Below are 26,294 nucleotides of genomic sequence, written 5' to 3'. Positions count from 1 at the left end.
GCTCCCTGAACTGAGTGGTCATGGTTTGCAGCTCTTGCCCCCTACGCCCCACGGACAGGGCTCTGGAGCACCCAGGGAAGCGCCTAGTTTGATGTCACAGGGCTCTGAGGAGGGTGGGGCTGGGCAGGGTGGGGGGCTGGTGAAGGTACCAGGAAATAGAGCATTAAAAGCCCAGAGGGCAAATGCCAAGAACCCACACCCTGGGTGATGAAAAGTTGGCACAGTGAGGCCCATTAGAAAACTTCAGTAAAAATCCGTTCCATGCAAACTGGCACTGCCTCGAGCTACAAAGGACCCACTCCCCCGAATCATCCACTGGGGTTTTGTTTGGAGGGGGCTAGGGAGTTCTCAGGGGTTGCCGAGGGGCAGTTTGCCAGAGAGCTGGCAAGTGGGCAGACTGGCAGGCAGGTCCAGAGAGTGGGGCCCCCTGCCTGAGCTTCTGCTCACCACAGCCAGTGTCCAAAGGCCCCACCTGCCCTCTGGCCAGTGTCCCTCGGTCCCCCCAGCCCTGGGCCCTGGGGGCGGGGTGCACAGCTGCCTCGTGTCTCCCTGTGCCATTTAGTTTTTTAACTTGAGTGCTTTTTGGTATCCTTATAAACAAGCCTCAGCCCTACCTGTGCCTGGGGTTGGGGAAAAGATAAAAGAAAACTCTTGAGATTTTTGAGTGTTGTTGGTTGTTGTTTTCTCCGTTCAGTTTCTTTCTTTTTATAACTTGGATTATGAAACTAAACTTTAACCCGAAATTAACCCTGCCTCTCTCCCCACCCCACCCCGTTCTCCTTGACTTCATGGCAAGTTTAAAGGGCAGCATGGGGTTCTTTATGAATCTGAGAGCCGTAGTCGTCTCCCACGGTCTGTGCCCCCTTCTGCCACCCCACCCTCTCATGGACCCCCAGAGCCAGGCGGGAGTCCCACCCATCCCTCTAACCCCTAACCCCCAAGGTCATCTCCAGCCACACATTTTTTTTTTTTTCAGGATCAATGGTGTTTGATTTGTAGCCATTTCCATCGGGAGCAAAGTCTCTCCCAGCCCATTCTAGGTCAGCCATGCTCATCGCTGCACTGTTAGTGAACTGTATTCAGGAGTGTGCTCCCAGACCACCTGCCCACACCAGCCTGGGTTAGCGCAGGGAGTAAATCCTCAACTCCGAGGTGCCTGCCCCGCCCCACAGGGTGCAGGGTCAGCCTAGAAGCTACAGGGCAACCCCACAGTGCTGCCGGGCACGGGTGTCAGGGGCTTGGGATGTGCCCAAGGGCAATGACTAGACTGTATCCACCATAGTGAGAGCACTGCCTAGGCAGGAAGACACTTGCCTGTTTGTAGCCAGGTTACCCTAGTTCCTCAGCCCCACTTTGGACCTGAAACAGGGTTACAGGTTTGGGAAAGGAAGCACTCTGCCTTTCTTTCTTTTAACGCATTCTGCCAGTAAGGGGACTGTTACCTCACTCCCTCTAGAAAATGCTCGGGAAGCCAAGCCTAATGGGAGGGCCAATTATTTACCTGTGAGTGGCCTCTCAGTGGCAAAAGCTCTTTGCTCTGAATTTCAAGGGACCACACAGACTCACTTGGGTGTATGCATCAGTCTGGGCCACAGAGGGCTTACTGGGTGTTGATGGCCTAGTTTCACCTTCCCCAGCTCCTGAAGCCCTGCCTTACCCACCCCAGTTCCTCCCCAGGGGAAAAGGATGCTCCTGCAGCCTCAACTACTGCAGGTCGGCACGAGCTCAACTGCATTCCCTTATAGGGAAACACAGGGAGACATTCAGGGAGGGTCTGTTGAGTGCCTACCCTGAACTTGGTACCATGCTAAACCCGGCAGGCAACTCCAAACAGTAGGAGACGTGGCCTCCGCTCCCCAGGGGTTCTCAGGCTTTGTTCAGGGATCAGACATCATCCTATGGAGGGCCCTTTTTTTGTCTTTGATTTTTGTCTAGCTCCAATGTTTGAGGTTTTTTGTTTTTTTTTTTTTCCTTCTATTATGACTTCTAGGGGGAGCTTCCTGAGGTGAGAAGCACTTGCTGAGGGCCGTGGGGTGGAGGCAGCTTCGTTTTTGCTCAGGGTAGCAACTTGGAACCATCAGGGCTATGGTGTCAGGGTAGGAGGTCCGGGGGGGGAGCCTTGAGGTCTGTGCCCACCTCAGCCAACTCCTCTGGGCCAGCCTGCCCCCCTGTTCCTAATTCCCCCAGGACCTGAGGTGAGCAGGGCTCAGGCGACCCCACCAGGTGAGGTCCCTGCCGACTCCTAGATAACTTCACTATCAGTGGTCACTTTTCTTTTCCCTTCACCTGGTAGTTTGAAATGTCATCTTTTCTTGTGCTCAGTCGAGAGTTTGTTTGTTTATTTTGATCGTATTCATTCAGTTCCAGTGGCCCCATCCTGTCCCACCCAAACCTCAATTCAGTTCGACAGAAGCCTCCCCCGACAGTTGAGGGAAGTGGTTTGGATATTCAGGGTATTTTAGTTTGGGGTGACATTATGGGTGGGTCCGTGTATCAATCTTAGAGCTTCTGAGCCCCTGGTACCACCCCGTCCCACCTCTCCCCACCCACCCAGCCCCAGCCAGGACCCCTTACTGTACTTTATACTTGCCAGCTTTATTCCAATCTAGTAACATGAGCTCCTGATGGTGGTGGTGAGTGTGAGCAGTCATATTTCTGTTGTCTTTTCTCTTGCTTGGTTGGGGCTGCGGTGAGAGTGTCTCTGAGGCATACTTTCCCGCCTCTCTTACGCTAGGATCTGCACACCTCCTCTCAAACACTCTTCTGAGCACGCTCAGCGGGAAGGTTTGTCCACACCTATTAATCCTCTCTCAGTGTCCAGCTTCCTGTTAGTACCAGCTGGTTTGCATGTTTTTGCTTGTTCAGATGAAACAGTTCAAGAAACAAACTCATATCCAACTCTCAAGAAATGTCTTTTTTTGTACACTTTCGTTTTTGATTTTTTTTTTTTATTAGTTACAACTCCAAAACACCTGTTGTCCAGTAAAACATTTCACACCTCCCCTGCCTGTTCTTAGATTGTATGTATCTGTGGGACTGAACTAAATGCATGCACTGTAGTAGATGTACTGGTAGCCGTAGCTGTAGTTGTAGTACATGCATTGTTGAGTTGATATTACAGGGTCTTTGACGGCTCGGCACAGCACAGCCGTCTGAAGGATAGTGCGGGGACCAGGAAGAGAAGGGGCTCCATATTTTCAATGTTTCCAAGGGGCTTGGATCCATGTTCTCACCATCAGCCACCACCACCTCCCCTCACACTCCCCGCTCCCCCGGTCCAGAACTGGGTCACCACCCTCAGCTCTAGCCTTCCCCACTGAGATCTCTGTTGATATCGTCCAATTATAGTGCAAAAATGGAACCAGGATTGGAAGGAGTCTTAAAGGTCTTCCTTGTTCTTGTCTTTCTCATACTATTCTTGAACAGAGCAGATCTTTTTTTATTTCTTAAGGCCTACCAGCAAGACTCCTTCGAGCCCCTCTACTCCTTGAGTCCTTTGGCAGGTCACAGCCAGCCCTTCAGGGATACAGGTCTATGTGGCAGCCCTGTCTCTATGGATTACTTCTTGGGGTGGAGGGGAAATGAGACACGGTAAGGAAGGGATTGAGATCTTGAGATCCTTGGTCTGCAGACAGGGAATGCACTTGGTCCTAGCGAATCATTGCCATTTGTTTTTAAGGTTGGTGAAGTTTAAGTAGGGTAAGAGTGGTGACATTCTTAGCATGGAGGTGACTGGCACAGTTTCATGGAGACAGGAAGGGAGGTGTGCTTGGAACATCCAAGAGGAACCACCCCCAGTTTCCTCCAACTCCCCAGGAAGGCTCCCTAAAGGGGAAAGGAGCAGTCCTGCAGCCTGTGCCCTTAGAACAGGAGCACATGCAGCCAGTTTGGACACACTATCTTCCCTACATTTGTGGTGACAAGCCATAAGGGAGTGCCAGAGGTCTCTCAGAGCTTTTGGAGGTGTCCCCACCCCTTACATGTTGATGCCGAGTGAGTAGTGCCTGCCTCCTGGAACCTGCTCTTTCAGTCAGGGTGTGGTGGCTCTGCCCAATGCTGCAAGAGCATTGATGGAACACAGGTGGGATCTGAACCTTCAGGGTGCAGGTTATCTACTGTGGGAGACAGAAGCCCAGGAAAACGTCAGAGTCCATAAGGTCCCCTGAGAGAATGCGTAGAGATAAAGCAAAATGGTAGTGCTGTGGAAAGAATCTACCAAGTTGTGGAAATTGGTGGCAGAATCGGAATGAACAAGGATTGAATGTGAGTTAGGCCAGTCTGCCCCCAAACAGAATGAGGGCACCAAGGCCCAGGAAGATAAATCTGGAAGGAGCTGTTCTTCTAGCTTGGCCTGCATGGGGGTGCGGGTGGGGGAGGTGCACAGGGAGATGGCTGGAACTGTCAGGCTTCAGGGCTGCTGAAGCTGCAAATTGACCTGAGGCTGGGGAGTAAGAGAAGAGGGTAGGGACAGAAGGCAGGGAGAGCAGAAAATCCCCTCCCACTGGCCTAAATCCCAGGTCTGGTTCTGCTAGGAAAATGGCTTTGCTGCCCTGTGGCTGGAAATTCTAAGAGCTCCAGTTCCAGTTGGTAAAATGAGCAAAAGTAAAATGCAAGTCAGGGGGTGGAATAAATAGTTTAACTTGAACCAGAAAAGAAATTGCTTTAGGGAGGAGAATAGATCTCAAGAAGTAGTCATGCCCATCCCAATCTCCCTTCAAGATGTTTTCTGTGTTCCCGCTGCAAGCCTCTGCCTTATATATGTTAGGGGCTGGGGGACATGAAAGATAGTATCCGACATACACTCTTCCACTTGCTGGAGGGATCCTGGAGCTATTTGGGTCAGTTGCACCATAAGCTTTAGGGTTCCCAGGTATTGCTTTCAACATGTATTAAGGATTTGTTTTATGCCAAGCACCAAGGAATATAAAGGCAGATGGCACTTGTAGCCTTCGGTGGCCTGAGACTCTAGTCCTGTCCTCTGAAAGTCCGTGTTTCCCACAATGCACTGTTTCTGGCCTGAGAATGACCACTGTCAGCTTCATTTAAAAAAGGAAAATGGATCAATGTGTGCCTTCATTTCTGAAGAGGGCTTTCCTGCGCTTCCATGAGCAAGATCCATGGGGGGGGAGCGGCGAAGTGGGGATGCAGTGCAGCCATCTCTGCTTTCTCACCCAGCCTCCCTGGGCTAGCAGCAAGCATCCTCTGGGGGCTGTGACCCCAAGATGGTCCATCTGTGGGTAAGGTCATGGGGAAAACCTTGAGCTAAGATAAAGCCAAATCTGTGGCCATGGAATCGAGCCAGTAGTGGCCCAGGGGGAGAACAAATCTCTGACCCATTAGGGCCAACCACCACAACCAGCCAGACTTACCAAAGGATCTTACCTGAACACACGTCTCTCAGTCCACTGCTGTGTGTTCTGGGGATGGACACCTCGTTTCCCAGTTTGTCATTAAAATGTTCATTTCTGGGACAGCCAGGACTTTTCACCATAAAGAGTCCAGCATTGGATTTCAGTAACCCCAGTGAATTTATAATAATGCTCAGAGCTGCCCGCTGCTGACCTCAGCTTCATTCATTTTCCAAGGGCTTTCAGACCAACCCTGTTGAGGATAAAATACATCAGCTCTAATCAATAATTTTGTAATAGAAATACTGTGCACTTGATAAATCAACTCTAGTGCAATTAGTGACTAGCCTTGAAGCCCAGACCTAAGTATAAGTTAATCCTAAAGTGAATGGAGTGGGGGAATGTTAATGGTCTTTTGAATCAGTGGAATTATTTTCAGTGGTTGACACATCTCTGCCTGCCCCCTGAGCTGGTTGGTCGTTGCTCTTGTGTCGGCTCAGGAGCTCAGGCCCAGCTGTCTGGAGCAGGGGTGGAAAGTGTGGTGGTGTCCTTGGTAGCTCCATAAGGGCATGTAGAGCACAACAGAGAGGGACCTAGAGACCCGCTCCTTGCACCCTGGGCTGGGTGGGGGTACTGCAGGGTCGAGGAAGCCCCTAAAGCTGGTCAACCTGTGGGTTGGTGAGAATCATCCAGGGAGCATGTGCCCAGGTGTATCATTCATGGTTGCTTGTGTGTTGCTGAGGTTTTTTTATTTGGATGGTTGGTTGGTTGGTTTGTTGTTGTTTTGAGACAGACTCTCACATGTTGCCCAGGCTGGAGTGAAGTACAGTCTTGAACTCCTGAGCTCAAGTGAACCTCTTTCCTCAGCCTCCCAAGTAGTTGGAACTGTAGGTTCATACTACCTTGCCCGGCTTTGTTTTTTTTGTTTGTTTGTTTTTTGGTCTTTTGCTTGTTTGTTTGTTTTTGTTTTTGGTAGAGACAGGGTCTCACTATATTGTTCAAGCTGATCTCAAAACTCCTGGCCTGAAATGATCCTCCCACCTTGACCTCCCAAAGCACTGGAATTACAGGTGTGAGCCACTGTGCCTGGCCTCTGCAGAGTTTTGACGTTCAGATATACACCATGATGTATATTACCATAGCCACCCTGTGAGACAGTCAGGAAGGCAGAAGTTTGTGGCCTGGTTTACAAGCATGTTTTTGTTTTGTTTTTGTGAGAAAGCTGGGCTACAGAATGGCTACGTGACTTATTTTAAATCACACACCTGGTTACCTGGGGAGCAAGGCTTTGGTCAAAGGTGAAGAATCCTGGACTTGAACCCAGGTCTTTGGCCCCCTTAAGTAGCCCTCTGGAGAAGCTGTGTTTTTTATGAGGGACACACCTGCCCCCCAGGACACTGGGCACAAGCAGGAATAAAGACCGTGTAGGGATAGCCCAAGTAGCCTCAGCTTCCAGCTCTACATAGGCCAAGCACTCAGGCTCTGGCCTAAAACCTCATAGTCTGATCTTTCAGATGTAGATTTCAGAACTGGACCTAGGGGACATCTGCCATGGAGTTGAATGTGGCAGATATCTATTAAGTGTGTAACAGTAGTAATTATTGTTATATGTGGTAGGTGTGGTAGGTACTGTCCTAAGCCTGATTCAAGGGTGCTTTTCACTGTATCAGAAACCTCCCAACACTGATTAAACACTATAGGTTAATGTTACAGGGAATTAAATATTATGGGGGATTTATTGGCTGACATCCTGGAAGCTCCATAGAAGAGTGGGGTTCATGCCTGGATTGTTCGGGGATCTTTTTTCTGCAATTCTCTTAGCTCTGTCCTCCTTCTCATTTCAATACTGTCTTTATATTGGTTTTCCTCATGGTGGCAAAATGATTGCAACAGTTTCTGGCGTCATACCATCCTGTCCAGAAGAGGGGAGTCAGATGGTCCAGAATTCTAGGAAAGTCCAGAGCTTTGTGCTGCTTGGCTAAGGCTTGGGTTACAAAACCAGTCACTGAGGGTGGGATCCATCACCCTCTAAGTGGAATGGCTCTTTACACAGTGGGGTAAGGATGGATTCCCAAAGGAAAACCTGCGTGCTGATAAGAGGGGAAAAGGAAGAATGATGCTGGAGAGACAACCAGTGGATGCCCACTACAGCCCTGGAAGTTCCTGGATAAATACTAAGAGTCTCTATGCCCTTGAATATCTCCCAACCTAGTGTGGAAACTAATGGGTAATTACAATAGGATGCTGTAAGCCGGGTAACAGAAGCCTATCCAACATACAGAAGTAGCACAGAGGAGGAAGTGGTTAGCTTTGCCTGGGAAGTCAGGGAACGTTTCACAGGGGAGTGAATGTTTCCACCTTTTTTTTTTTTTTTTTTGAGACAGAGTCTCGCTCAGTCTCCCAGGCTGGAGTGCAGTGGCCAGATCTCGGCTCACTGCAAGCTCCGCCTCCCGGGTTCACGCCATTCTCCTGCCTCAGCCTCCCGAGTAGCTGGGACTACAGGCGCCCGCCACCTCGCCCAGCTAGTTTTTTGTATTTTTTAGTAGAGACGGGGTTTCACCGGGTTAGCCAGGATGGTCTCGATCTCCTGACCTTGTGATCCGCCCGTCTCGGCCTCCCAAAGTGCTGGGATTACAGGCTTGAGCCACCGCGCCCGGCCTGAATGTTTCCACTTTTAAAGGACAAATAGGAGCTCCCCAGGGGGCCAGGGAACATCATGGGCAAAGCCACCAGACCCCAGGACAGTGGAGTGAGGTGGAGGCCCTACAGATGCTTTATTCCGGCTGGAGAATAAAATGCAACAGGGGAGTAACTGTAGGTAAAGCCAGAGAGCTCGGCAGAATCAGAGCAGGGAACCCTTGGTACTAAGCTAAGAAGACTGGATTTACATGGGCAGGGCCCATGAGACCATGGGAGGCCTGAAACTAGGAACTGACATCAGATTTGTATGTTTGACAAGCTTTGACAACATTGTCCAGGATGGATTCAAGACGCAGGACTGAGGTGGGAGGACGAGTTACAGATAATTCATGTGCATTCTAAACACTCCATAGATGTTAATATATAGCTGCTCAAGAAGCAGTAGGCCTTTTGCTCTTATCCATAAGATGATTAACTCTGGATCACGCTAGGGGCTGGGGTGGGATGCAGAATAATTCCATGGCAGGGTCCTTGCCTTCAGCCAACTTTCAGGCTTCTGGAGAAGACAAAAGTATACAACCGATGTGAGAGCTAGCCTTTAATAAGGATAGATTCCTACATGGTCAGAGAGTACCAAGCAGGCAGGAAGCTTGGTGGAGGAGGCAAGACATGACACAGGCCTTGGAGAATTTGGAGTGGGAGCTGTCTGCTAGGCAGGGAATATGGGCTTGAAGAGATAGAGACAGTCAAGGTTCTGGGAGATCTTGAAAGCCATGTTGATATAGTCATAGGAGAGGGAGGTTCGTATTCTTCGTGGAAGTGAAGCTCAGCAAGGACAGAGCCATCTAAAGAAGATAAGCCTGGCTGTAGCTCCACAAAGAACAGTCTGACCCCTAATCCTGGGGTCTGGGGCTGGGCTTGTGACCTGGAGCAAGGGGTGTGGAATGAGAAGCATTGAGAAAGCAGACACAGGAGGGCATTCCATGGCAAATCTCTGCCTTAGTTCCCCTGTTTTCCTTTGCTTCTGCCAACAAGTTGTTATTTATTCCCTGCTTGGGGCTATTGCTTCCCATTCCTTTGCCCTTGAGGTGGCCACTGTCCCCTTTCTTTCTGCCACTCCACTTCCCTCTGTCCTTGTCTTTGCCCTCTCTGTCAAAATTCAGCTCCAAGTGCCAGGAAGCCATACCTGATTCACCCTACCTGGGGCACCCCCTCCTCTGCTCCATGTCCTCAGTTATCTTCCTCATCGGTGAGCTCTCCTGAATGAAAGGTGGGATTATGGGTCCTTGGAAGATATTTTGCATATATCCGTGGGTGGCACCTGCTTTCCCCAACAATGCAAACCATCAGGCCTCCCGGAGGCAAAGTCAACCTAGTCCTCATTCTTCATATGGATGAGTAATTACTATGCAATTAGAAAATACAGAAAATAAAGGGGCCCTTTGTTCCTGGTTGCTTATTAATATTAATTTTTTTAAAAAGGTCTCCCTTCCCAGCTTGGGATCCTACAGAACAGGAAGCAGACGAATAATGCTTTTGAACAGCTGTGATGGGCTGTTGAAATTAGATCTGTCAGGGGATGAGAACACCACTATGGCAGCCACTCCATGGTATAGGCTAAAAGGGTTCCAGGGAAAGATATCTTGTAAGTGATCAATAGAATGCTAGAGACACATCCTAGCCAATTTTAATACAATAATGATAATAGATGTTAATAATGCTAGCTCACATGTATTATGAGTGAGCCAAGTATCGTGTCAAGCCCACCAGCCTTACCCTATTTAATTCTCATAACCCTATGAAGTGAGCACTAATCATTCTCATTCCCATTTTAAAGATTTAAACACTGTAGTTTGGAAAGGATAGTAGCTTATCTGAAGTGGCAGAGACAGGATTTGAGCCTAAGCCTGTCGTCATTCTGTCCTCGGATAAGCCACTATCAGCGGACGCTCCATCGCACCAGCCCTGCGATGGCTGAGCCAGGCTCTACAACCTTAAAACAGACACTCAAGAAAAAACCACAGCTGCTCTTAACTCAATTCTCCATTATCTTTGGGGGAGGAGATAACCCCAAATCATTTACGAGTGGCCTCAGGAGGCAGTATAAGTATTTTTTGCACCTGCTCCTGCTGTTGCAGACACTGCCTGCCTTTGGCTGAGATTTCTGATCAGGTTTCTGGTCCCTGAATGCACTCAGACCAATGTCAGACAAAGGAGGCCGCGAGGAGGCGTGGTCAGGTAAGAGGAAGCCAGCCTGAAGAGAATTATTGGAAGGAAACCTTTAGCTGAAACAAGGCTGAGGGAAGTTAGCCAATGCCCAGAAGAAACTAGGCGATGGAGCACGGGCGGGCTTCTCTGGGAAGACAGACGTCCTCTGTAGGGATGAGTCAACATTCTTTCCTGTGGGCTGCGAGGACCGCATCTGGAAGGTCGCTGGGAAGCCCCGCCCGGCCTTACGACTGGGAGGTGATTGGCTGCCCAGTTGCTGGGGCTTTGCTCTGAGCCAGTGGCGGGGGGGGGGCGGGGCCAAGGCGGGAGCCGCGGGCTTCTTGGCCAACCATCCTGCAGGGAGGCTGGGCACCCGGTACCATGGCAACCGCGAGCAGGGCCTCATTTGTTTTGTAGATGAGTAATTACTACACAATTAGAGAAAGCTAAAAATAAAGGGGCCCTTTGTTCCTGGTTACTTATTAATATTAATAAAATGGTCTGCCCAGGTCTGTGGTAAACATTTGATGCCTGGGTGCCTGTGGCAGAGGCTATATAGCCGGGAAAGGCAGCCCAGCCCCTCTTGCCTCTCTTTCGGAAAGTTATTTCTGACTGTATCCTGGAGAGGGTGGGCTTCTGACCTTGGAGAGAAGAGGAGGGGCTCAGCTTGACAGACATGGGATTCAGGATGCCCTGGAGTCGGGGTCAGTCCCTGACTCAGGTGGAAAGGTGGCGGCAGCGTCACCATCCTTCAGAGGAAAGACAGACGCACAGCAGCAAAGCAGACACCATGGACCAGTGTCAGAGAAGACCCCTAGTCCAGTTTTGCTGTGTCCTTCTGTGTTTTCTGGCTTTGATTGATCAGCTCCAGGTGTGTAAAACAGTCTTTAAGTCTTCAATGGAGGTAGCCCCCAAGACTCTAGTGACTCCCCTCCCGTCTGGCTTAAAGGGCACATTCGGTTCAGGCTTGGAAATGATCTGCTGGAGGTTTACACTGTTCAGGGTTGTCCCCGTGGCTCCACATGCCCTGGCCTTCGAAGTTAAAGCAGCTGAGAGGCTTGCTTTCTATCGCTTCTGCCTCCTAGGGGGAGAGGTTGCCTTGTTGATTACTCCAGTGAGGATGATTAACAGCTTAAAAAAAATAGAGGCAGCATAACAGCGTAGAAGGCAGAGTAGGGAATCAGAAGACTTGGTTTCAGGCCTGCTTCCACCTCTACTAAATGAGGATTTCAGATAAAGGGTCCTTGGGGGCCACTTCAGTTCTACAGCTCTGTTTTGCTGCAGTTTCCAAAGCTCGAAATCCCTTTTCCTTGGAGATAGGAACAGTGACAGTGACAGTGCCTTAAGATCTGAGAAAACAGGCCAGGCACAGTGGCTCACACCTGTAATCCCAGCACTTTGGGAGGCCCAGGCGGCCGATCACTTGAGGTCAGGAGTTTGAGACCAGCCTGGGCAACATGGTGAAACCCCATCTCTCCTAAAAATACAAAAATCAGCCAGGTGTGGTGGTGTGTGCCTGTAGTCTCAGCTACTTGGGAGACAGGCAGGAGAATTACATGAACCCGGGAGGCCTAGGTTGCAGTGAGCCAAGATTGTGCCACTGTACTCCAGCCTGGGTGACATAGCAAGACTCCCTCTCAAAAAACGGGGGGAAAAAAAAGAAAAAAGATCTGAGAGAAGTGAGTGGAGAGAAAGCCAAGAGGTTCCAGGTGATAGAAAACTTGGTGGGAATTTGAAAACAGTCAGCCATGAATTGTTTAATGTATGAAGGCAATGGGAGGGACAGAAGCGGTTCCAGAACTGTGTATCATTTTACACATCTGTCCTCAGACTTCCATCCTTGGGTGTGGTTGATTAAATCTTAGGGTTTGATTCTGTGTGGATGGTATTCATGAATAATAGTGGACCTGTAAATAGCTGCTGTCAATGAGCAAATCAACCCAGAGACTGAGGCCAATGCTGTGGCTCTTGAACGTTACTCTCTGTTAGGATCACCTGGGGAGTTTTTAAACTGTGCAGTGGCCAGGCTGCATCACAGACCCATCAAACCAGAATCTAGCAGGCTGAGCCTCAGGCAGGTGCAGTGTGTAACACTGGGCCCAAGTATCTCATGTTCTTGCTGGATGTAAAGCTCCATAACATCTCTGTGGCTGTCACTGGTACCCCAGCCTCCTCTAACTGGGAGGTGGGGAGGTGGGGCTGGGATCTCTAGCCTGCTGCTGTGGAGCCCATGGCTCTCCTGCCTCCATTGGTCTTCCCAACAGGGTCAGGAAGGCCACCCTCCAGGGTGGACCAAGGGGTTTTTGTCCTCATAGAGGGACCCTCCTGTCTCTCTCGAGGACAGGCCAGTCCTGGCTGAGATTAAGGGCATGTACAAATAAAACTAGCAGCCTGCAGCAACCGTAAACAGAGAAGCAGCCACCCTCCTTGAGTGACCAATGGGGGCCTTTTGGTAAGGTCGGAGTTTGTTTGTTATTAAAGACCTAATTAGAAACATGAGAGGGAGCTGAATGGCTCTGTGCTTGGCTAATTAGTGACATGTATGCGCTTGCTTTGAACTTCAAGGACACAGAACTATTAGTGCTTACATCAAAAATGGATTAGACTCCTGTGCCTTTATAATCATTAAAGAGGAGCTACTCAAGTGGAAAGTCTTTTGTGTGGGTCCTCAAGGGGCTGCCCCTGGGATACCTTCCCCACCTCACCCTGCCCCCTGCCTGCTAGAGCCCCAGCAGTGAGTTTTCTATTAGATATGATTGGGCAATAAATACCGTTCAGCCCTAGGGCATGCGAGCTCCCCAAAGGCCTTGGCTCTCAGCAGAATGGAGTGGTCTTTTAGGATTGAGATCAGCTCTCTGGGTGGCCCCCTGGGTCCAGGCACTTTCCTGGGGTTGGGGAGGGGAGTTCTAGCGAGGGCCCAGGGTTGACCAAGGCTTACTTTCGCTCTGGCAGTGCCCTCTCTGCTTCCAGCCTGACCCCACCAGTACTGCAAGTCTGCTTGTTCTTTGGTCTGTGGCATAGGGGAGAGTGACCTAGTCATCAGGAGAGAGGCAGTCCTGTATCTTTTGGGGCAGTCAGATCCTGACCTCAGGGAACCCCCACCCTGATGGAAGAGATGTTTCCACTGCCAGGGAGCTCCCAATTTGGAAAGGGCAACAGGGTCCATCCCTCAGGAGCTTCTACTCCAAGGTTGGAGAATCTGTTCTGTGTCCTTGAATTTGCAATTTCTCTGGGGCAAAGAAAGATCCAAGTAAACAGAGGAAACCTTGTCAAAGTATGATTCCAGAAGGGATACCTGAGCAGCATAATTCAAAAAGCATGTGCCTTCAAGTTAGAGCCAGATTTGGTCCTGTCTGAGACACTGTATGGCATTGGACACATTTCCTAGCTGCTCAGACCCTTGGTCTCCTTATCTGTAATGGGGGTTACAGAGCTGCTCTTACAAGATGTTCGGAGCGTGAAAAAAGATGATGTGAAACACCTACTAACATGCCTAGCAACATGGCAGGGGCTCATAAGTATGGGTTCCCTTTCCAGCCTCACACCTGCAGAAGCCGCAGCTTCTAGAACTTTGTGCTTCTTGCCTCATTGGTTTTCACCTCCAGGCCCTGTTTTGTCCCTGCTAGTATCAGGCCTAACGGGGCAGAGTGACATCTAATTCTTACACAGCTTCTCATCATGATTGAGAGGACCACGTTAGGCTGCCTCATAAGTCTGTGGTGCTAGCCTTGGATTTCATAGTGTTTTCTGTTAGCAGTAGTCTGTCGTGCAGAAACTGGGCCTGCAGTGAGTGGAATCGCTTATAAGACACAAGGAAGGATCTGAGCCTCCTGGCCAGAGGCAGGCAGGAAGGTGGTTTTCAGGTTGGAAATTGGTGCCCAAGCACACCACAGAGCAGCAACATGAGAGGGTGGCTGGAGATGTGGGGAAAAGCCAAACTGGCTTCTTTTTTGAAAAAAGAGATGAATGTGCTTCAAGGACAGAGGCAGTCACTGGATCAAAGCAAAGCAATGCAAGGCACATTTTCAGGACTGAACTAGTAGAAACTTGGAGCCACCAAACTGTAAGAGAGAATAGGGAGTTGTCTCCGGGCAGCAAACTCCCTGTCTATTTCCTTTGGAGTCTCAGACCTGGGAGGGCTGGATGAGGAAGCAAGGGCTCTGGTATCACCCAACAGGGGCCACCTCTCTGCCTTTTCTCTGCTGAGTGGTGATGGTGGCATCTCGCCTCCCCACAGCTACGTGCCCAGCTGCTGGGTGGCTCAGTGCAGCATGGCATGGATGCTGCAGGTTCCGAGGAGCCTCCTTGTCTGTTAATCCTTGCAAATTCTAACCTGTGTGGGCCTGGAGTCTGAAGCCAATTAATTTAAGGAAGAGGCAGCAGGATGTTAGTGTTAAGACACCGCCTGCTTCAGCCAAACCATAACATGTGTCTCCCGGGTTGGTTTTCCCTCCTCTTCTGAAGCGCTTTAGAGGCTCAGGGTAAGGTGTTGTTGAAACATCCGTTCATGGTGGAGAGGGATCGGGAACACCATCCTGCGTTTGAGGCTTGAAGCCTGGTCTGGTGAAGCCTGGCAGATAGTTCACACAAGCAGGACAAGCCCTGTGCCAATGCCAGGCAGGAGTGACATCTGGTCACCGCACAGGGCCCCGGTGACTGCCTCATGGCCTTTCCCTTCCCAGGGCCCTCTGTGCTTGCCTCCTGGAAACCTGCAAACAAACTCAGTCCCTCAGGGCCCTTAGGGGTTGAGAGAAATGGGAACTGACCTCAACTCCAGAAAGTTCTTTCCTTGGCCTCATGACAAAAGCCTAGTTTCTCTGGCCACAAGGCCACAGCCCATTCAAGGCTGCTCCATCCCCAGAATTTGCACCATGAGCAGACAGCAGTCAACCATTAACAACCATCCTCCCTCACCCACCTTCCCAACCCACCAGCCTAGAACCCACCTGGCCTGGCCCTTTTGGAGCTTGAGATACACTTACAGAATCAAATCAGGGCTGATAATAAAAACGTATCAGGAGGGCCGGGCATGGTGGCTCACGCCTGTAATCCCAGCACTTTGGGAGGCTGAGGCAGGTGGATCACCTGAGGTCAGGAGTTCGAGACCAGCCTGGCCAACATGGTGAAACGCTGTCTCTACAAAAAATACAAAAATTAGCCAGGTTTGGTGGCATACACCTGTAATCCCAGTTACTCAGAAGGCTGAGGCAGGAAAACCACTTGAACCCAGGAGGCAGAGGTTGCAGTGAGTCAAGAGCGCACCACTGCACTGTTGAGATTATATCTCAACAGAAAATGCATGGTCCTAGCCAGAAAGCCTTTCTCAGATGGGTTGGTTCTGGGTGTTTGGAACTTTCTCCCTACACTGATCTGAATGGTAGTGTGCTTCCCCAGCTTTACCACTCACATGTTATAGGAGAGTTTTAGAACGGGCTAATAATGATACTATCTCCTGAGGGTTTTAGGGGAGTGTGACTTGACCAGAAGCCAAGATCTTTCAACAAAATAATTCACAAGTGTTAAGTGCTCATGTCCATCAGTTCGCTACTTGAGACAGGCCAACATTAACCAGTAGACATTATCAGCACCAACCTCAGTGGTCTGAATCAGGTTAAGTTTTGAGAACGAGCAGAAACTACAACTTATCATAAGACTGGCGCCATTGTCACTGACATTTGGAATGTCTGTGTGATGCTGGCTGCCCTATCAGCCCAGTGCGTGCCCAGACACTCACCATGTGTCCCGTGCAGCATGTAAGAGGAGCCAGGCGACTCCAGATACATCAAGACTAGCATGATGTTGACACCAGGCTAAGTGTGTACCTCTCAGTCATGTATCTGTTTGTATATGCAGACAGTGAAAAAGAAATCCCATCACAGTGCTCTGTTAATCCTCCCTCAGTTTTAAAGTGTTTCCCTTCTGAAATAGCCTGAATTTCAGCAGAGCTTTAAAAACTATATTGTGTATAAAATTGACTGTCCCTGCATCTGGGTGCCTGAACTGATTTGATTTTAATTTAGCATGTCATACAATTTTCCCAGGTTGGACATCGTTGCTGATCTTCTCTACCAGTCTCTCCTACCTTCAGGCTAAGCTCTAGAAGGAAAGCTTGAGCCAAGGATTGCTGGGACATAGCTGGCCGGGCAGACTCCTGGAGTGTAATCCTACCTTGCTCTGCTCGAGACATGCCAATTCATAACTGAGTATTCTCCTTCCATTATCAGAAATAGATTTTGTCTTTTCATGCTTACCTTTCGCATTTGACCATCTGCAATTATTTACAGTGGGCACTGTTTTCAGAGGACACAGGAAGGAAACTGCAGAATGGGATCCCCAATTCTGTTCCCCAGGAAGGCCTCTGGCTGCCCAGTTGGCAAAATTCAGAGCCCTCCAATAAAGACTAGCTGGCTGTTCAGAGGGACTCATGCAGGCCCTCACTGTTGACAGGCAACTGGCATTGTGGAGCCAGTGTCCACTGAGGAATGGCAGAAAGTTGCTATTGCTCTTTGGAGAATATGCTCTCTGATCGGGAACATAGGGCTCCCTGAGAATCCCGAGAGTTCCCCACCTGCCTGGAGGAATTTCTTGCTAATAAGGGAGATAGAGTCCTATGACTGTGGAGTTTTAAATCAAGGCAGATACAAGCATGATATAGACAAGATGAAGGTAGAGGTGAGTGTTGGAGGGTGTGATAACTTTATTTAGTTTCTTTAAATTTCTCTAAAACAAAAACTCCTAAAAATTCAGCGTGATGAATTAACACAGCCTCTGCCCTCACAGACTATTACACAGGCTCATGACCTCTCCTGTTCTCAGTCCTCCATCCTGTCAGGACTGGGGGTTGGGAATGGAGGCCGTGACACCAGTCAGCCCAAATCCCTTCCGAATTGGCCTTGGCAAGGGTGGGCCCTCCGTTGCATTTGCCTTACCCGGGCCACATGCACGAGCTGGGCAGGGGAGGGTCTTTCTCCCGGAAATGTGCCAGGGCCACTGCGGTCTTTGGCCTGAAATGAAACCTGGCAGCAGCAGATAATTCACAAAGCAGATGACCGAAATTGTCTTGAGGGCTGGCCCTGGCTTTTGCAGAAATGTGAGACCCACCAAACTAGGAGCTGGGTCTAGGGCTGGAACTTGGTGGGCCCCTGGCTTGTCCCAAATATGTGAACTGAGCTCATCTGGAGAATATTTTGTAAACAGTTCCTTTCTCTGGATCAGTAATAATCCAATTTTCAGGCCTTAGAGCCAGAGGTGCCCTCTGAGAGGTGCCCCCCTCATTGTCCTGGCTCTAGCTTTTTGCCTCAGGTCCAGTGGCATCACTTAGGGACAACACAAAAATTATTGGACTAGACTTCCATACCTTTTCTAGACCTACAGTGAGGCTGTTCTGACTCCTACCACTTCCCTACCCTCCATGCCTAATTCCACTCTCAGCCCAGTCCCTTCTCACCACAGTTGGGCAGAGTCACATGCTGACCAGACAGCAGGCATCTCTCGCATCTCGTTTTAGAACCCTAAGGGCAAGATGCTCGGTAGCTTTAGGTCCAACCCTTGCAGGTGAGAGTCTTAAGCCTGCAGCATCCGTCTCTGTTAAGATCTCCAGGATAAGATTCTCGGACTTTCCCAGGTCAGCCATCAGCGTATTTTATTGATGGGCAGGAAGTTTCTCCTTTTATCCCATGTGAAATGCCACCAACTTTCATTCAAGTGCATCTCCTTTTGCCATCCTCGGTGAGATTCGGTGTCCTCGCTTTTCTGACCCCCATTCCCAGGAGTTCTTTCTTCAGGCCCAAGATGATTAAATGCACCAAATGGATAAATTGGGATTTTTGTAAGTCACCTCCTGATTCATATGGATAGTGAATTGCATTTTCCTATATCAGATTTTCCTAAATCCACAGGTGGTACCCGCCTTATTGGGCTCTGCATACATAACTATTTCAGAAATAGGGTGTATTTGTTTTAAACTTGACAAGTTACAGAACACTTTCTCTTTTTCATTCCTGAAGCAGCCCCGTGAGTCAGATTGAATAAGGAAAGCATCACTCACTTGCTACAGATGAGGACTTGGGCTTGTGAGTGGCTTCTTAGCCCAAGGCACCTGACTGTAAGAACAGAGCTGGGGTCACAGTCAGGTCTTCTGCCTCCGAGTCCAGTGCTCCCTTTCTCTACATCATTGCTGCCTCTCTGTGGGTGCCACCTTGACTGGGAAAGCCCAGAGGATATTGGGGAGTGAGGATGAAGGGCAAAGAGAAACCTGCCTGGGATTAAAATGCTGCCATGGATGCTGCTAATGAAATGAACCTGATCACCACAATGAGCCCCCAAACTGCCATCCTAGAGCAGGGCTTATCCCAAGCCACTTAACGCTCATAGCTCCTGCTGCAAAAATGCCAAGACGTTTGCAAGACATTGTCCTCTTCTGGGACAGGAGTCATAACATCCAATTTATAAATCTCAGCACTGTTTATTTATTCAACAAAGTGTACTCCCTGCCCCTCCCCCCCGACACACACGCACACCCTAGCTGAGCAGTAGACAAGGTGCCCTTGTCCACTAAGAGCCACGTCCCATCTTCTCTTCCCGAGCTGATCCTGGTATATGGGACCGATTCTGGCCCCCCAAAATAAGTCTCCGTGCCTGGGGAAAAGGCACCCTTCACTTAGAAAGATCACTGAGAATCGACTGGAGAATGACTTCCACAGAAAGCACCCTCAGGTCAGAGATTTGGCTTCATGCCTTCCCCCCCACCCCCTGCAACCCCACTCTCTACGTCTCCTCTTAGAGGGAGACAGCGTTCTCAGATGAGCCCCTTTCCTGTGTAGCCAGCCAGTGTTCAGTATGTGGAGTTACGCTGACTTCGCGAAAGAAGAAAATTACTTTGTCCCTAATGTCTTCCCACTGTCAGACAGCAGGAACAGCTACTGACACGTTTATGTGCCAAGTGGCAGTCCCCATTCTCTCCTAAGCAGCCAGAGCCGTTGCTTTTTATGAGTCTTCTCAAAGATGCATGAGTTTCCAGATGGCTTGTTCGGGGACTTTAACATGCTTTCTGGAGCCTGGGTCTTCTGCTCGCGGAGACAGACACACACAAGTGTTGACTGTGGAAAATAGAGGCTCCTCTCTTCCGTGCGCCCGGCCCTCAAGGGTGCGGGTTCCACTGCCCAGAAGCCTAGCTGGAGACAGGGGACCAGCCCAGAACTGGGCGCTTATTGCCTGCCGGCTGCGCCCTCTAGTGGGGACCCAGCAGCCCTGTCTTTCACCCCTGGCTGGGGGACATCTGCAAGGTGACTTTGAGCTGAGGCTCCGGCATTGTGATGAGCAAGTGCATAATAAAACAGGACTTGGGATTTGAAAGCTGCATTCTAATACAGTGTCTTCTCCACGGTGATTTTAGTGTCATTTGATGGAGGATGACTGAGCAAGGAGGGGTGATATAGACCTAAGATGAGCTGCTTATTGTGAAATTCCCTTCAGGCCAACTCAGAAGCCACAGGCCTCCCCGCACACAGGAATGGGAGAGGTTGCCAGGGATGGGCATAACACCAACAGCCCTTCTGTCTTCTAGGCCTGCAGAAGGGGGCATTTCTGGACATCACCCTTCTGTGGGCATGCTACGTCCTGTCTCCGAGACTGCTTCTGCTGGCTAGGTTAGTCTCTAGGTGGCTCTTCTGTTGGAAGAAACGGAAATCTAAACCTGCTTCTCCCCACCCACTAGTTAGGTGAGCCTGCCCAACACCTTCCTGGGTTCACATCCGGCCAGACAAGAAAGAAGCCAAAAAAACTTTCTTTCCATCAACCACTGCGCCTCCTCATGCCCACCCCATCCTATTAGCCTAAAATGGAACAGGCTAATTAATTCATTTGTATAGGGAGGGATTTCAGCTGCCTGGACAAAACCAGGAGTCCACTGTCCAAGCTTCTTCTGTTTTCCTGAGCTCAGAAGAAAAAAATGTGTTAGACTAAGATAATACCGCCTTTTGAATATCTCGGCTTGATATTTGCCTCCATGAGTGAGAGGGCCAAGTGTTATCTGCAAGTTGAATCTTCTGTATTCAAAAATCTCTGATGCTTTTGTCTGCCAGCGCATTCCCAGATCAGCCGTTCACTTGCTCTCAGCCTCTGTAATTTATTTTTTTTCTTTTTCTCTTTAACCTGCTCTTTCCATTGGCCAGTTTATTCATTTCTCAGCTACAGCTTCAAAGGGGCTCACCTTCGGGCTTCCCACCCCAAGGGCATCCGGAGGCTACAGTTCTGTTTTCTCTGCTGAGTCAGGAGCCAGGCCCAGCTTGATTTGGTCTCTCGTGTATCTTTGTGTCTCTGTCTCAGTCTCCTGCCAGTGTGCCTTGGGTGCCTCATCAATCTCTTCCCATCCCTGTGACAAGTGGGTGAAAATCAATCCACTTCTGGCTCTTCCAGGCCCACCAGAACTGAGGGCCTCAAACCACAGGTCCCTGGGCAAGGGAGGGGCCAAAGCCAGGAGTGACCCCACCTGCATGGATGTTCTTTGCCTCTGCCATTGAAGGCAACTGGTCACAGGGAAGAGGGGGAGAGGCCAAGGGAGGCAGAAGGGAGAAGTGATTGTTGCCAGGAGCAGCCCTTTGGAGCCGAAGATCTGAAAGCGTGACTCTCAGAATGTCTGGTTCTTTAATACGGATTAGCCGTAGACCAAAGTTGGCCAGCCCAGACTCACCTTGAGGCTTAAAAATCAGTAAGAACTTCCTTTTACAATTAAAAAAAATATTGTTTTCCATTTTGGAAAAGAAAATAAAGTTTAAACTACTAAGGGGAAATAAAGGTGAACAAAATTAACCTAGTTAACTGGTTGACAGGCTGCGGCCCTCATTAGGGTCAGAATGATGAGATTGGTGGGGGGCCGAGGCAGTGTCACCTTCCGCTGCCCCCCGATCTGCAACCCCACCACTCTCTCTGGATTTGTGCGTGTCAAGTCCCCTCTCTGTATACATCCTGAGCTTGCTGTTCTCAGTCTGGAGTTGACATTGCAGGATAACCAAGAGAAAGCAGGCATTTTGATCAGCTATGGTTTAGCTATGAATTGGTTCAGTCGGTATGTTCTGCATTCATACTTCTTTGTCTTTTTTTTTTTAAACAAAAGGAAAAAAAAGTTTAAATCCCCCCTTTCCTTCTCCTGCAGGAGGTGAGTGTGTGGGTGTCCTGTAGAACCATTGGCTTCCACCCCAGCTCTGGCCCCAGCCTCCAGGTTTACCATTCCCCCCCATCCCTCCCTCCATCCCCTTCTCTCCACCCCAAAAGGAAACTCTCTGCCGCCATCATTACTGTTATGTCAAGATGCCCAAACTCTCCATGACATATCCCATCCTCCGACCACGTTCAGTATTGATGACTTTCATTCAGGGTTATGAGTGGGAAGGGTGGGAAGGGAGGGAGTAGCCAGTGGGGAGGGGGGAGTGGTGGGGGTGGGATGGAGAATGGAAATCTTTTTTGTCTTTTTTTAAAAAAACAAAACAAATTTGTCATTTAATGGATCCAAAAAGAAAAAGTGAAACACACATACAAGAAAAGATCAAAAATCCCCTCCGCAAAGATTTTTTTTTTCCTGGACACAAATTGCTTTGTTTCCTGTCACGTTTTAATATCAATATTAACACAATGTGTAGTCTAAAACTAGTTCCTTTGTAGTTTGCATGGGATGTGAATGCTGTCTCAACGTGCCCAGATCTAGAAGACTGCATGAGCATCAATTCAGATGTGAAAAAAAAAAAAACTCTTTCTCTCTCTCTCTCTTTCTTCCATATATATCTCTATTTCTATTGTGATAATTTGGTGGGCAGTGAAGCACCTCCGGTTGGTTGCCGTAGTGTGTTGAATGATTGTTTTTTTATTCTCTATATTTTTGGAGCTCCAAGCTTCTTAGTAGTAGCCTGGGCTGAGTATTCTTGAGTCCCTGCTGATGTTTTCGCATGGCCTTGGTTGAGTGTTAGAAGTTGGGCCTCAGCTGTTTTTCTCAAGTGTTTGGCTTGTAATGACCGGTGCATGCCTGGCTTCTGGCCTCATACCCAGCTCTATTCTCTGCACACCAGTCCTGAATAGCTACAGTGCTCAACCGAATTTTGGCGCGCCCGCTTCCCCGGCAGGCTCCAACCCGGCGCGGCCCGGAGGCTTCCCGGGGGCCAACAGCCCAGGACCTGTCGCCGATCTCTACGGCCCTGCCAGCCAGGACTCCGGAGTGGGGAATTACATAAGTGCGGCCAGCCCACAGCCGGGCTCGGGCTTCGGCCACGGCATAGCTGTAAGTACCTGCCTTCCCTTGCCCTCCTGCCTCCTCCTTCCTGACCAGCTCCTTGTGGCCTGTGGGTGTGCCAGGAAAGCCCAAAATCGGGGGCAGAGGAGAGGACAGAGGGTCCCCATCAACATCACACCAGCTCCTGAGGGCTAAAGCCTCCGTCGTCTTAGACGTGTCCTGAGTGCCTCTCGTGTGGCTGTGCGATGGAGCAGAAGGAGCGTGGGCAGGTCCAGTTCAGATCTCACCACTCCATCACCTTCACACAGTGCATCCTTGAGCCACTTCGATGACCCGCCTGAACCTCATTTCCCCGACTGCAAAACCAGCATCTCTGTACTTTCCTCAAAGAGTGTGGGAGGATTATTCGAAATAATGTCACGCACTGGCACGTAATAGGGCCTCAGTAGTGGCCACCTTCCTTGATCCCCGCTTTCTGGACACTGTCATGTGGGCTGGGACCTGAAAGCTGGGAAATGTCCCAGTTCCCCACCAGAGTAGGAGCCTTAGTCAACAGAGCCCCTGATCTAAAGTCCAGTAGCAGTGCTGGAGCCTGGGAGGTGGTGTGGGGGTCCAAGCCCTCTCCCAGGCAGTTTCCTTTGCTAATGTTTCTTACAGTTTCCAGGTTCCAAGTAAGTTCCCATTTGCATTCTTTAGCTGCAGCCCCCACCCCTTGAAGGCCAGATGCATTTGATATTTGTAATGCTCTGTGGTTCTATAATCTGACTAATCCAGGCAATGGAGATTTGCTTAACAGATTTGCATGCTGTTTTCAGATTGTATTGTTCTTCTCCCTCCCGGTGTGTGTGAGCATGAATGTGTCTGAGCCCACTTGCTCGCTGTCCCTTCCATTTTGGAAACAGAAAATTGGCCAACCTTTGCCCTAGCCAGCCTCAGCATTTTGGAGGCAGCTTGGTTTTGAGCTAAGATGGGTGCGTCTGCAGTCCCAGGCCACGTTCCTGTCAGACTCTGCTTCTGAGCAACAGCTGGCAAGCCCTGCCTTGGGGGCCACGCTGCGGAGAACAAAACACGTGCAGACAGTCTAGGGCACCAAGGTGGCCTCATTCATGCCCCCTGGCATTGGGAGCTCCTCCCTCATACAGACACGCACACACGCACATGCACACACGCGCGCGCACACATCCATGCACACACACACATGCATGCACGCACACACGGACGCACACACGCACACGCACACATGCACACACACCTGCCAGCCCTACTTGTGCAGGGTGGGTCCTTGTTCAGTTCTGCTCCCAAGCCAGTATCACTTAAGTCAGTAGTTTGATGAATCTAATCCCCTCGGATCAACTGTGGTACCAAATCCAGAATATTATTATTCACCTGAGAGCTGCTCAATTTAGGGGACCATCTATCACTACTTAGAACACAACTCATTTCCATATTCAGCATCCAGAAACACAGGCCCAATTTGTTCTTGAAAACCGGGGTCTTTTGACCTGTGGGCTGTGATGTTTTTCTGAAATAACCAGAAAGCATCCCAGTCTGTCTGCACCGGGATTTCTTCTCCCCAGCTAGAGCCGCTGGGACTGTGGACAGAGACTTATCTTTGCACTCTGGGGTTCAGGGCAGCCGTGCCCATCACTGGGGGCACAAACCCCCGTTTCCCACCACCCACCCACGCCTCTGAATCTGGCTTTTGGTTTTTCCCTGGGTAAGCAGATAGGCTTGGTAGGGGCGGAGGGAGTGGGGACTAGGGGTTTGGAGCTAAGGAGGATGTCATCCTGGCCCCTCATGGCACGGTGTCTCAGAATTACATATTCATGCTGGCAACCACAGAACTAGTCCTAGAGATAATTTCCTTTCCCAGAATGTGACAATCTGTTCCCATGTATAGCACACTGATGACCTTAACAATTGTGCAATTTTAGGGACCTTTGATTGCAACGGCCTTTACAAATGGATACCATTGAGCAGGTGCTTTCGTTGCCATCTCACTCTGAGGTATTACCGTCTCTGCCATGTGTCTCCGCCCTGCTGGTGTGTCCGTACATGTATGTCCACGGGTCATACATGTACGTGCGTGCCCCTGTCTCATCACATCCACATCTCTCTCTCTCCTCTTTCTGGACCCCTTTTCAGGAGGGTGGGGGCAAAAACAAATCCAGTCTTTTAATCTGTCATCCCTTCCTCTAGCTTTTAATCATGACCCCCACCTTTTTGACTCTCTCTCTTTTTTTCTTAATTTGGTTCTTTGGATTCTTTTTCTGTATCTTCCCCACCCTTCATCTTTCTCTGTCTCGAAATACAATCAAGAGTGTGGGAAACTGGAAGGAGATCTCGTGCTGCGCCCGTCCCAGGGGGATAGAGGCAGGGAAGCATTGGGCTTCTGCTAGGCCTGGAAGCAGGGATGGGGGCCAGGGCCACCCACTGCTGGAGGTCCTTTGAGCTGGCCCTGTGAGTTGCTGGGCCCCTTCAGCTCCCCAGGCCTTGCTGGGGCTCAGCCAATGGGGTTCATGCAGTCAAACAGTCAGACTCCATCTTTTAGTGAAAAGAAAACATTTTTGCCAGTAACTACTGAGTAATTATCCAGATTACTGCACGAAAAGCAAATTAAATTAACGACATCACCTGTGTAACGTGGATTTGGATCCCTGCCAGTTTCCTAACCTTTTAAACTGAGCTCAAGTTAATTAAACATTTTTTCAATCACTTTGATGGGGATATGGAGGGGATGGAAGAGAGGAGAGGGAGGTTGGGGCAGTGAGGAAGCCCCTTGCCACACACTCCTGTGGAAGTGAGTATCTGTCCTTCTTGGGAAGAACACCAGCAAGGGAGAGGGGTTGTCCTTGTGAAAGCACTAGATGTGTACTGTGTTAGCATGTTAAGTTTGTGAGGTTGGAACATGGATCTGTCTCTGGAAAAGAGAGAGTGACAGCTGAGGCCAGGGAATGTATTCCACTAGGAAAATCCCACAGGGGCACCAGAGCCTTTCACTCTTGGAGTTGGGATGTAGGAGAAACAAGGCTGGAGATGAACTGGCCACTTCAGGCTTGCACTTCATTGGATGCCTCTCTCCTAGAGAGGGATTGCTCCTGGCTCCTGAGTCAGACCAGGTGGAGAACTGGGTTGAGTTGAGCTCCACAAATCTCTTGGATTTCTCTAATGTTGCTGCTAAGGGATCACCTCAACTAACGCAACTGCCTCTGTTAACCAAATAAACCATGTGTGTGAATTCCCCCACCCCTCGCCTCCACTTCCCCTTGACCACTGACCCAGCCATTGCTGGCCAGAGCCAGAGGCCACTAACAGTTTGAAGGAAAGCTACTCGCTACTAATTAAGCTGGGTTTGGGGGCCCAGAGGAAGTAAGGTTTCTCTGGGAGCAGGGACAACTGATATCACCAAGAACTCCGGAGACTGAAGATGGCTCCAGCCCTTTGTGAAGTCACATGAAGAGGGGGTTAAACAACTACCAGGCACAGCAGACCCTTGAAAGGCCAGGCACTGGGGCTGCCTGTGCTCCCTCCTTACCTCCCTTGGAAGAGAAGGAGTGGTGTAGGGCTTCCTGCCCACAGCTCCATGTACCCCCAAGGCCACTAAAGCCTCTCCGTAGGGGTGGGGCGGGATAGAATGGGATGGGGGAGGCTGCTACCAGCCCATCCTCCCTCATCTAAGTCTAGGACTCAATTTCCAGAGAAGGACGAAGTAGCCAAGAGTGTGATAGCAACTCACCCCCTTCCAAAATGGATTAGGTGAACTCATAGAGCCACGTGGCTGCACCGCAGCAGTTAGGAAGGACTGGTCAGACACACACATTGTCCCCAACAGAGGTGACCCTCTGACATTTAGCGCCATCCACAAAAGAGGAGCCCAG

The 26,294-nt window shown here is 49.9% G+C and overlaps 1 protein-coding gene across 3 annotated transcripts in view; it reads left to right on the top strand.

The window, feature by feature from the left end:
• MSI2 (musashi RNA-binding protein 2) overlaps positions 1-26,294 on the top strand; it is a 436,274-nt gene that overhangs the window by 404,150 nt on the left and 5,830 nt on the right. For 2 of the 3 annotated variants that reach the window (XM_011979224.1, XM_011979226.1), the window contains 2 exons: positions 22,310-22,464; positions 24,351-24,423. In XM_011979224.1, the coding sequence (XP_011834614.1) occupies positions 22,310-22,464; positions 24,351-24,392 (197 nt within the window). In that variant the 3' untranslated portion in view covers positions 24,393-24,423. Of the gene's footprint in view, positions 1-22,255; positions 22,465-24,350; positions 24,424-26,294 lie in introns of all 3 variants that reach the window. The other variant, XM_011979225.1, reaches the window with a different exon arrangement.

This window comes from Mandrillus leucophaeus, unplaced genomic scaffold (assembly GCF_000951045.1).
Source record: "Mandrillus leucophaeus isolate KB7577 unplaced genomic scaffold, Mleu.le_1.0 Scaffold20, whole genome shotgun sequence".
In the NCBI taxonomy this organism is placed as follows: Eukaryota; Metazoa; Chordata; class Mammalia; order Primates; family Cercopithecidae; genus Mandrillus; species Mandrillus leucophaeus.
This window is presented reverse-complemented; position numbering and strand designations above follow the sequence as displayed.